General features: G+C 33.1%; 2 protein-coding genes across 2 annotated transcripts in view; one reads left to right on the forward strand and one right to left on the reverse strand.

Annotated features, from left to right (window-relative positions):
- The first annotated feature begins 5,017 nt into the window (after nucleotides 1-5,017).
- LOC129000507 (cAMP and cAMP-inhibited cGMP 3',5'-cyclic phosphodiesterase 10A-like) lies at nucleotides 5,018-7,354 on the forward strand. Its single transcript, XM_054427470.1, has one exon. The coding sequence runs from the start codon at nucleotides 5,018-5,020 to the stop codon at nucleotides 7,352-7,354; it is 2,337 nt and encodes a 778-aa protein (XP_054283445.1).
- A 764-nt stretch (nucleotides 7,355-8,118) lies between these two features.
- The window catches only part of LOC128999529 (ubiquitin-like-conjugating enzyme ATG3), a 28,229-nt gene continuing 23,474 nt past the window's right edge, over nucleotides 8,119-12,873 (reverse strand). Inside the window, exons 6-7 of the mRNA XM_054426097.1 lie at nucleotides 12,573-12,700; nucleotides 8,119-12,072 (exon numbers count right to left, since the gene is read on the reverse strand). Of these exons, the coding sequence (XP_054282072.1) occupies nucleotides 11,922-12,072; nucleotides 12,573-12,700 (279 nt within the window). The 3' untranslated portion in view covers nucleotides 8,119-11,921. The remainder of the gene's footprint in view (nucleotides 12,073-12,572; nucleotides 12,701-12,873) is intronic.

Below are 12,873 nucleotides of genomic sequence, written 5' to 3' on the forward strand. Positions count from 1 at the left end.
CGCTGGTGTCGACTGAAGCGCTGCTGACGACGACGCTGCGTAGCGGAGGTGTTTGGAACTACGACACTCACTGCACCGTTACGCGTCCATTGAATGAACTCAGGACTATTTGATTGGGATTTAAAAATTTAAATATCCGTCGTATAGCTATGACAGATTTTGCCCCATTACATTTATTTATTTGTTTATCCATATGCAAGAACAGTTAACATAACATGTTATGTGAACAGTTAAAACAGATGTTTAGAAGAGAAATCTGATAGGGAAGTGTAAGAAGAATAAACACTCAAAGAGCACGGGTGTTTATTTATTCTGTCGAGTCCTATATGTAAGAAAAGTTTGGATACTTTCAAATTAAAATTTTTTATTTGGCCACTAAAAATTACATAATAGGCTATGTCTAATATACATAATTCAATTAATAAAAATACAATATCATCAGGGATTGGTTAACAACAACAAAACTAGAAACAACAATAAAATAAAACCGTGCTTAGTTTAAAGTCAACCAGCAGACAAAATAAAATTTAAATAAATCAGATTAAAACCATGCACATTAAAAAAAATATCAAAATGCAGTTTAAAAAAACACACCATGCATTACCTAATTACAGGTGGACCTCTGTCTTAAAGAAATCACTAGTGTCATAGAAAGGCGTTTCTGAGCCTATTAGGCCTACTTAGAAAGAATTTGAATTATGGTAAAGGCATTTGCCTCACTTCAAGAGGCAAATGATTGAATCACATCATTTATTGACACATCATCAAATTTATCAATTATTGACTTACATCTCTCTCGGAATCGGTACCAAGAAACACACTACGGTGTATATAACTAAGTTCTGTTTCATAAAAATGGGTTGTAGATTTTATACCAGCGGTATAACCAGGAAAAACTTATTAAAAAAATTTATACAATTTCGAAAATTCAACAAGGGTTGGCAAGAAGTTTTTTCACGAACCATAGATAAGAAGCAACAACGTAAACAAAATAATTATAGCATTTAGAAAAGTAAATAACAATCGTGTAATACCATTAGGTATATACTAAAAATGAATAACCAATTAGGTCAATGAGGAGTAGTGAAACTAATAAAATACAACTAACATAAAATAATGTTTGGATAGTAATTGAAGTCAACAATACAACACGGGTTTTTGTACTTCTTAAAAAAATCCAAACATTATATTACACATCACAATTGCAGCGTATAAAAAGCCATTAAGTTACCAAGCAAAAATTATTAATCATTTTCAGCACTAATTTTAACTAATGCAAATCAAAATGCCCACGTCTCAACATCTTCATAGGTTCCACGATGCAGAAGGCCCTAGTGGATTCTGGGTCAGCCCGTTGCCTCATTTCCTTGTCCCTTTTTGAAAAACTAGAATCGTCTGGGCTTATCAAGCAAGTTGAGCGAAAAACCCCTATCTGCTGGACTGCGTCAAATTTACCCCTTCCAATCATCTATGAAGCCCGTTTCAAGTTCAAAATTGAACATTTTTCTTGGGTTTGGAGTTTTTGGGTGGCTAAGGACCTTTGTTTCCCTGTCATTTTGGGAGCGGATTTTATCAAGCACACTGGCCTAATTTTGGATTTAGGCAGAGGTCAGTGTATAGTAATCCTAATAATTATTAAACTATCGAAATGCTAATTCAATGTTGGTTTGGAGACAAAAATGTCTAACAAAAGTGACAGCTATCATAAAAATGTGTTTTAACTAATCATTAGAATCAATCCATATAATTTTTGTTAATTACGTGTACATAACGTAGGCCTACCTTTACTTTGTGTTTCCGTCTCCAATAGTATTTTCGAAGTAAGCTGGCACAGAACACACAAGTCGAAATCATCACTAACCGAATTAAAACTAATGAAGTAATAAGGTAAACTATCACGGGTTCACTGCACAGTCACCACAACAATACAAAGATAATAAACTTGTCACTACAGGTTTTACAGCTGGAGAAAGAAATTTCACCAGCTGATACTACAATCAGCTGACTGGCGAAAATGATTTAGTTCTAGATAAAACAAAACATACTCCTCAATTCGTCTTCTACGTTCTTGGCAACTTACGGCATGCTCTGAGAAGTGTAGCTTAATTATTAATGATAGCATTGGTTATTTATTTTAATTAAACTCTTAAGTAAAGATAGCCACACACGTACAATATAAGGAATTTTGAATATAAAATTTAGAAATATCATTGAACCATGCATTGATAAAATTACCAACTAAGTAGTATTTGTATGTGCAATAGCTCAACAATTTCACCACATATTAATATATTGCAGGTAATAATGTGGATCGAAATAATGTTAACCGATTTTGACACAATTTGTGTAAACTTAAGTTTATTCTAACGATGATTGGACTATGGGACCAGTGTTTTATGGAGGGTTCTATGGGCTAAAATTTAATTTTTCCTTATCTTTACCCCCAAAACATTAAGATTTGCAATTTCTTTCCAAACCATTTTGGAGAGCTTGAAAACCAAATAATTTATTATGTTGAAGCGTTGTTGTACGTCTACGGTAATGGTTACGGGAGAAATTCTAAAAAAATGTAAACATAAAATTTCCTTGTTATAATTATGGGGAAAAGGTAAAATAATGTAGTTTGTTTGTTTGAGAATATATTTTATAAAATATAACAAAGTCTTTAATTCACTGAGCTATTTACATTTTAATAAAAAAACACAAACTTCCCTGTAGCAGCTAATCAGTATACTCATTAAAACTTAAGCCCACTCCACTACGAGCTATATAGCCAATTGTGTGTTGGTTTTGTAAATTACATGTTTAATTTATTGGCTGTTTTGATACCAATAAATATATTTTGAGCAAATTTATAGATATATGTTGAGCCAAATTATAATTACAAAAATATTTAAAGTAAATTTTGTATATTAAGGAAAACCAATTGGAAGAAAAATAATATGCCAAAAAAAAACAATATAATAACAAAAGCTCAATTTCTTAAAAAGTAATAACTCAACATTGATCATTTATTGTTAACCCTAAACATACCGGCGAGATGTATAGACTTTTGGTTACATTATGTAAAAAAGTCATTTTGAAACTACAGTAGCCTAATATGGTTTTCTTTGTTTTAAAATTTTCATCGACTGTGTTCTGTGAGTGTAAAAAATGACAATAGGTGACGACTACAGGTGAGAAAGTTTATGCAAGTACCACTTTAACGTAATTTTATATATATTTATCTCAATTTCATTTTATTGTATTTTTTACAGCAGAGTCATAACGCTTTCACCGATTAAATGTTCATGGTTTGTTGTAAAAAACGGTTGTGTTGTTGTGTAAATTATAAAATGTGTACTTTTATTGAGCGGAACGAGCGGAGCTCTAAATACTACAATGAACGGCTGAAGCGATCGGCACGAAATTTAGCGCAGTCGAAGTACCTAACTATAGGAGTTATAAATCTGAATTGGTACGAAATCGGACTATAAGGCTTTTCTCTGAGTGAATTTAAAAATTGTACACGGGCCTTATAGGTACCTATGGGATTGTTGGTCGCCATGACATTATTATGCAAAATGCAAGATAACAAAAAAGTTGTAAACAAAAGATTTGTAACATATGTTATCAACAAATAATCTTAAATCACATTACCTACTTACAGATCAAAAGGGAAGAACAACCGGATTGTAACCTTTGAGCATAAATTACTACAAATGCTACCAATTAGGCTAATGCACCATTTACTTTAGATACTCCACATTTTCCATTTATGTGGACCAAATAACTTGTACTCGCGATAGATACTGCAAGTAGATATCTCATTTAGTCATTTATGAGAAACAGATCCAGCATTGACTGATTACTAAGCACCCAACCCATCAAAGTATTGTTATAATATGCTTGCTCCGCTCAATAATGCAAGCAGACAACTGCATTGTACACCTAGTATTGTTTTAATCATCAAACACAATTTTTTACTGAGCAAGGCTTGGTGTGTTCTAGTTAAAAAAAAAATGTGTCAGCTGATTTGATTTTTCCTGCAGCTGTAGAATGAATCAGAATCTCATACAATAAGTGTTTGATGATTATGGTAATATTCCTTTTCTCATATTCTTTCAATTTTTCAAGCTTTCCAGTTCAGTATGTCATTCCTTTTAAAACAATTGTAGGAGTCCTTGTTGGAGTGACATAACATGTTTACGGTAGTTGTTAAACAAATTACAAAGATTCAACCAACTGTACATTATGATGATATTAATATCAATAATAATCATCACAATAATAATGATTAATAATAATATCAATATCAATCTTAGAAACAGTTTTATGAGCTCTTTAAGAATTAAATCATGTCTTATCAGTTGTAAAACTTGGATCAGAACTGGAGAAAGCTTCCAACAAACTTGTCTGAAAAAAAACTTGGTGGAAAATACTCGCTTCTTATATAGAAACTCCAGTACAGTTATCATAAAAACTCTCGTTCAATGAAAACATTTCTTCTGTAAAGTAGGGATGACAAACTTTTTGAATTAAAAGTTCCAGCAATCTCGTGGAGGAGTGTTCCATGTCCGATATCAAGTAAGATCTGTCAAGGATCAATTTGTAAATGATCAAAAAACAAAATAGAATATTTCTACTCGTAATATTAATAAACACTGTTTATAGGATTCTGTTGTGATGTGTTTATTTATACTCTTATCAGATTGGTTTACAAACCTGTTGATCACTCGCACTTCCGTCAGTTTTGCTGAGTACCCAGGTTTGCTGCAACAGGGCTGTAGAATGACAAATCCTCTAGCTAGATAATAACAACATGTGGTTTAAGTGTAAAAACAGCTGATTATAGTTGGAACCATCCTCATAACATAACTTCAAAAGTTGTTAAATAAACAAATGTTTTTAATAATTTGTTGAATATCAATTTTTTTAACTGAAAATCGATAGAATATTTTTAGAATACTTTTGATTTAGTTTTAAATTTAGTTTAGAGACTTTTAAATAACTATTTAATTATCTATCAGCTAGAATTATGGAAAGTGCAAGAGAAAAGAGCAATAACAACATGTATGGTAATACAAATGAGGGGAGCATTGACTTTCGAGAGGAAGAAGATTTGCTGGAGCCTCAATGTTACCCGGATGCAACACTTTTCAAAACCAGCCTTGAAGGTCTTTCCCAAGATGAGGAAGATTTCAAAAAACACTTGACGAGTAACAAAGCAACTCTTAGAGCGCTTGCTCCGTACCTCCAAATACTTCACAAGGATCAAAAAAAAAAGATGGAATCAGTCAAGAAAACTCCAAAAAGTGAAGGAATGGTGCCTATAAAGTCAAAAGAGCAGGTTATTACTGTCGTGCCAGATGTAACACAAAATCCAGAACTTGTCTCTTCCATTGTTGAAACAGGAGAAACATTGAGGAACCTCATAAATGCAAGGAATGTTTCTGTTTATTTAGCAGATCAAGCAAAAAATGAGATTTATTACTGTCCCAAGGAGCTTTGTGTGGAAAAGCAAGACATTTTGAAGATTGAAGAAGGCACAACATTAGCTGCATATGCTGCTTTTAAAAGGGAACTTATTGTGTCAAAAAATTTGCTTTCAGATTCTAGATTTCCCCTAGGCTTAAGTTTTCCGTATCCCCTAGCCAAATTTGGCTTGGGAGTGCCTATAAAAACACCCAATGACGATTTAATCGCTGTTTACGAATTGAACCGTGATGGATTCTCAATTCCTTTTGAGAAGAAAGATGAACAAATGATCCTCGCTGTGACTGGGTGGATGGGAGCAGGCATTCTTCAGAAAGCCATCTACGATAATCTGGAAAGACAATATGAGACGACATATTGCTTGCAACAACTGAGTTTTCATTATCACTGTGATCGTGTTGACAAAGAGAGTGCGTTCTCAGATATTGTTGTCTTTGCTCGAGAAACCATTGATGCGGAACATTGCATTTTCTATTTGATAGTTAAAATGACTAAAGACTACTGTGTGGTAGAGGAGTACGAACAGGGATCAGAAGAGATGAAAATTATGGTGAAAAAATATACCAATAAAGTTGTTAAAAACCAAGATTCATATCTTTACAAAGTTTTAATGGAAAAGGAGATTTTCAATGTTGTTGGTAATAAAATTCACGAGATGGAGTCCTCTGTCAAATCAATGTTGTGTGTTCCAATCCTTTGTACCTGTAAAGAAGTACTTGGAGCAATACGGTTGATCAATAAGCGTTCTGCGGAAAACTTCAACAAAGATGATGAAAAAACTTTGATGACTTTTTCTAGTTTCTTTTCCATCCAATATCACCACAACAAAGCTCACAATAATGCTAAAAAAGCTGAAATACAAAACAATATAGTGAAAGATATGTTAAACTACCACATTAAACCGTGCACACACGATCAAGAGGCCTTTAAAAAGAAAAGAACTCCAGTACCTTTACCAGAAAACTTTTTCACTTTTGCCTGGTATCCAGCGCCAGATGATATGCCACGTTTGGCTGAAATTACGATTAGTATGTTTCATGAAGTTCTTGGTGACTCTTTCATGTTACAAAATAATGTGCCAAAATTTATTCTAACTGTTCAGAAGTGCTACAGGCCCAATCCATATCACAATTTCCTACACGCCTTTGTTGTTACTCACACTATGGCCAATATAATTTCTCGCTATCACTTCAACTTCAACGGTCTGGAACGGAAGGGCCTGATGGTGGCAGCTTTGTGCCACGACCTTGACCACCGAGGATATACAAACAACTTTGTACAGTTGACCAAACACTATCTGTCTAGCTTGTATGCTTCCTCGCCTCTTGAAAACCACCATTTCACAGTGGCTAAGATGATTATACAAAAATGTGCGATGTTCTCCTACCTCAAGCCTGAGATCTATGACACACTTCTGACTAGCATCTACAAATACATTATTGCGACTGATTTATCTCTTTACTTCCAGTGTAGGATGGAGCTGATGAGAATCGCTGATGAGAAAGCATTCACTTTCAAAGATCCCAGCCATAGACAACTCGTGATGAGCTTGATCATGACCCTTTGTGATCTTTCAGGCCAAACCAAGCCGATGCCGATCAGTAGAAAAATTACAGAAGACGTTTATGAAGAATTCTTCCAGCAGGGAGACATGGAAAAGAAAATGGGATATGTGCCAATACCAACTATGGATCGTGACAAGAAAGATATGCTTTTTGAAAATCAAGTACAGTTCTTGAGTTTTGCGGTTATTCCTTGCATTGAGACAATATCAAGAATCTTCAACATGTTAAGTCCTATGCTCGAAGACACTAAGGGTCTATTGCACCAGTGGAAAAAATTGGTTCAGGCAAAGAAACAACATGATCTTCAGGAATAATACGGACAGTAAAAAAGTACAGATACAGTACTTTACTTCATTTCAGGCAATGTTTCAAAGAATAGGCATTTTATTAAATTTCAGATTCAATAAAAATTGTTGCCTTTATTTTTTATACCACTTATGGTGCAATAGAGAAGCTTTTTATACAGCTTTAATCAATGCAATAAGAGTAGGTCTACTGTGTTGTATCCATAAGACATTACCGGTAGGCCATTTTTAAGGTGTTGTTCAAAGTGCACATATGTAATGTCCCAGCTATTACAAATAAACGTTTATATTCAGTTTACATTTATTCCGAATCTGAAACTTAGCTTGACTGATAAGTTTGCATAATATAAAAATATCCACTATTTTTTACATTCAGTATTGAACAATCATTTATTTATTTATTCTTCTCTACAATTGATTTTAGCTACAGAATAAAATATAACTGAAAATAGATGATAATGTGCTAGAAACTGCAGGTGACCTGACTATTTTTAAAATCCTGTTTCAATTAACCTTGCATATCACACTGACTAAATGTTCATTTTGGATTTTGATATGTTTCAAGGACCTATCTAAAGTTGGAATAATACGATTGATGAAATGACTAACTTTTTGTATTAAAATATTAATGTACCACAACAAAACATTATAGATCTTTTGGAAGTAACTAAATTTACATCAAGTGCTTGTATATAAGTCAGTTATTTGTAAGGTTATCTCATCAGAAAATTTAGGAAAAGTTTAGTGGGTTCAGAAGAAACATTTTTCAAGCGGCAGTTTAACTAAATATATTTCATTCAAACAGTGGCACCTCAAAGATCACAACTTTATCACATACAAGCAAAAAAACAACAAACTGTACAAGTGATGACTATTGTAAAACTGAATGAGGAAACAATTGTGCAACAAAATAGCTCACTATACCAAACACGTTTACATCGTAACATAAACTATTTAATACCGTAATCACACTGAGCTTTAATTCATGGATGGTTAATGGCAAATTTATGTAGTTAATTTTATAAAATTTTTGCAGACATTTCCCATTACTATTGTTAAAACGTGTTTTGCAATCTGACCCTGGAATGTCAGGATAAGTTTTTTTGTCATACTACAGAAAAAACGGCTATTTTTTAATATTTGCGTAGCGGGCTAAAGAATCTCTCTTTCCCCCAATGAAGATAAATAATCAGCTGGAGTCACATTTTTATATGTATAACATTCTTCTGCTGATTTTGCCATTGAAAATAGTCCTTACAAATATGGTACTATGTAATTATAAACATTTGATTGTGTTATTATTATTGTGTTGGCGGAATCACATATACAGGGTGTCCCGGAACTCTCTACTAATATTTTAGGGCATTGTTCCTGGGTAATAAACATATCTAAATATCATATTTAAATTGTCCGGAAGTCCTTAGTTACTCACATTTGTTTTTTTCACTTATTAATTTTTTTCTGAAAAGTGCTTAAACATACAAAATTAAAACTTTGCACAGACATTTATAAAAACTAGAGAAAACTACAAAAAACTTATGACAATTTTCCAAATTCATAAAACAAAATGGCGGCCATTTATAATTTTGTTTTTTAAATAACTCTAAAACTGTTGATTTTACAAGAATAACTTTTTTAAGGCAATTGAATTATAAATCGATTGACACCTTAATCTTTAAGATTGGACGAATATTAACCGAGATATGGCGGCTTAAGTGATACGTAACAGCTGGAAGTTAGTTGCAGTGCATGAAGAGGCATGCCGTCACGTAAGAGCTGTTTGCAATAGCAACACAAGAAGGTTATCATTTGTTAGTTGACTATTTAAGGTACCGGTAAAAAATTACAAAAAATACGTTCTATGAATTATTTGGCTTAAACAACAATGTAGTATGTTGTATATTATAGTTCATCACATGGTCAAAAGCCTATTTTCAACCCATGCTCATTTCACAACATTGGCTTCATCTTGGTTGTGAACTAGAGCTCAGCACAAAAAGAATCACTTTGGGCCCTAGTGACGAAATTAACTATTTTGTCATACTGCAGAGGAAACAGTTGTTTTCAATGTGGGGATATAGTATATTTCATAACAAGAGTAAAGGTGGGTCATTACATATTTGAGACCGTGTTTGAAGTGTGAGATTTATCGATAACTTTAAATGGTTGAGAATATGTAGACCCACTTTCACTCGTGTTTTGAAAGGTACATTTCGCTACACTACAAAGACTACTTACATTCTTCATTAAAAGACGGATTAAATCCAATTAGGAACATGACAAAGCTCATAGCATTTTTGGGTTATGTATTCTTTACAGTTGACAAAACAATAACAAATCTTTTTTTGTTTACGTCGACAAAATCCAAAAAAAGATAGTAAACATTCTTTTGCCGTAGTAAACAATGTAATTATGCATTTTCGCAGGTGTTAAACATGTAACAAAAACAGGTTATTTCACAGTAGTGTAGCGAAAAGTTAATTATTTAAATCCTTAGGGGGATTTCTTCTATTCTAAATCATTTCACAGTCTCTACTTCAATTATAATATACTATTTTACTTATTTTGATTGAAAATGTCTGCAATAATTTGTTAAATGCCATTCACTATTAAAAACATGAAAATCAAACTGATAACACACAAGACTCAACATTTAAGACACCTCAATAATTGATACATTTGATTAATCTGTCAACATCCTTTCTGGAAACTTAGTTAAGTTTACCAACAATAAAATAACTCATTATAAGATTCCCAATTTCATGCAGATACAATATTTGGATGGGTTTTTTATTTCCACCAAATGTGGCTAAATCAATGTTAGTGTTGAATCTACAGCATAAGTACTTTGTAAAACGATGTAATAGATCCAACTGCACACACTTTTTTAATTTACTAGAATTGTTGTCAAATTTCTGTGACAAATAAAAACTTCTTAGTTTGCGTTAGGCCTACAATCAATACCTAAGCAAAATGAGAAAATTGTAAATATATATTCATTCAGAAAAATCTTAAAAACAACACTAAGTCTCACAAATAATTAAACTACACTGTAAATATCAATACCAACATTTCCCTTATTTCATTACTGAATTTTCAATCTCGCAATATGTAACAATTTGCAAAGGCATAAATCGCTTTTATGCCAAAAAAGTGTTGCAAGCAATTATATTATTGAATATGTATTGTCAAGCAAATAATAAAAAATAGCATTGATTTTAACTATTATTGAAAGACTGTATGACTATTTTAATGTTGTATTTGTATATACTAATAATAATGACGTAGATAATTATTATCATTAAAACGCTAGTGCAATATTTGAAATAAAATAATAATTACTAATATTGTAAGATAAAAGATAGTAAAATAATATTAAAAAAAGTTACAAAATACTGAATATATTTGATAAAAATAAATAAACTAAACGTTGGCTATTTATCAAGCAGTCTAATTCTGGTGGGTAGATGATGTGGATATTAGAGCTTTAAGCAGGAAATGTCTCATTGTTTAATCAAATTCTGATATTTTAAGATCATGTAGTCCAGGCAAAAAGACCAAATAGAGGACAAAACTCATGTATAAGCCAAATTTGGTACAGATGTAGGGAAAGGGCCCTTTAACAACATGAACTTTTTCTCTATTTGGTCTTGGTTGTGTGGACTAATAAGAAATCCCTTTAAGTGAATAACTTACTCTGTCAAATGATATTAATATAATAAATTGGTTACCATAGGTTCTGGCGCATACCGCTGGGAGTGCCGTGTAGTTACATAGCGTGTACACCATAACTACATGGCGCTCCCAGCGGTGTGCATCAGAACCTATGGTAACCGCAGCACAGCTGACGGTCTATATTTAATTCTTTTTGTCTATGGCGGCACACACAAGACACAATTAGTTCTTTTACATTGGTCTGTGACGTTTGTGTACACCTTTTTCACAGCTCTTAAAGAAGTCAATCGATTAACTGAGCTAAAATTGATAGTAATAAATATGCAAACATTTAATCAGTTCATACAATAGTAATGTAACAGAATATAGGGTGGGACATAATTTATGTATGCTAGTGACTCCTTGGGTCAAAATAATACAAATGGTGTTCTCCTTTCTTTTAGTATCTATCTCAACGCTTTAGCTTAAACCCTTAAAAGGATGTATTTTTGTAAAAAAAAACATAGACAGACAGACCTTAAAAGAAACAAGATAGGACATATGTTTACATAAACCTTTTTGCTTATTTTGACCCAAGGAATCGCCACAAACACAATGTCCCGACCTTTATTGAACACCCTGTATACTGACAGCAATTACAAAGTCTTGTTCGATGTGTACCACTCTTTTAAGTACAATTACAACTCAAATAAATAAGCAGAATTCCCTACTACAGAATTACCTGCTGATGCAAACTGAAAATTCTTTAAAAAATGTTTACATACAGTTTACTTAAAAGCGTTTTTACGCAAGATAACAAAAGGTAAAGCTAGAATTAAAGAGTATTGGTTACTTTGATTCTTAGACTAATGGAATGCACACATAGTGCTTCAGCATATAAAAATACCAAAAGTTTGATAGATCACATGGTAAAATTCTTAGTGTGGTCATAATCAATGGTGGGTATAACTGATTGAACAAACTTGAGGAAAATAATGAGATACATGTGAACGCCCAGTTCACCTCCTCCTTCCAACACTGTCTGGATTATTTTCTTCATCACTTCAGCATGTCTGGAATAAAAAAAATTGTTAAGAATATTGGAATGTGTAGATAGTTTACCAGATTTGATTCATAAAGCTGTGATCACACGAGGCCTTTAGGCAGGTGTGTTACAGGACAGTTACCTGCCTCTAGTGTATTTCAGGTTATCTAAGGCCCTGACTACTGGCCTCATGTGAAAAAGAAGAGAAAGTATATTTTCTTCAGACAATCTTGTATTTGGATGATTAATTAGGATCTTTATGTCAACTAATAACTAATGAATCATTCATGATAAGATACTTTATCAAAAATTTAAAAATTTTTAGTAACTGTTGTGTTTACAAATTATTGTTTGTTTCTGGTATACTTTTTTTTCTCTTCTAAACTAGAGAAAAACATAATCACTATGCCCAAACAACTGTACTTGATTTGACAAGCATAATCTTCTTTTGGTGATCGTAACACTGGACCGGAACTGAAAGTGTTAGTGTTTGAATGTGTTGTTTGACTGAATGTGTTTGATGAGTACCTGCAGGGATGTACAGAGGCCATGGGAGGTCCAGGCAGGTGGGGGTGAGACTCCATAGTTACTGTTTTCTTGGCATAGTCTTGACTGACGTCCTCGTACATCTGCTCTACCTTCAGTGGCTTGCGGTTCTGCAAACAACGTAATCATGCATTTCAACCCTTCAAAGCTCAGGCAGTCACCCTCTGCAGACGGGGCCACTAGTATAAACCATTGACGGCTACCAGTGTGGTTTCGTCTGATGGGTGTTTTCCAAACGGAGAAGGCCACTAGATTCACATTGGTGACCACTAAAAGCAAACAT

The sequence above is a fragment of the Macrosteles quadrilineatus genome, unplaced genomic scaffold, assembly GCF_028750875.1.
Source record: "Macrosteles quadrilineatus isolate MER2022 unplaced genomic scaffold, UCM_ALF_1.0 Scaffold_8__2_contigs__length_117827958, whole genome shotgun sequence".
NCBI lineage: Eukaryota > Metazoa > Arthropoda > Insecta > Hemiptera > Cicadellidae > Macrosteles > Macrosteles quadrilineatus.

Coding starts and splice junctions, on each gene's coding strand:
- LOC129000507 (XM_054427470.1), top strand. CDS start 5,018: ATGGAAAGTGCAAGAGAAAAGAGCAATAACAACATGTATGGTAATACA.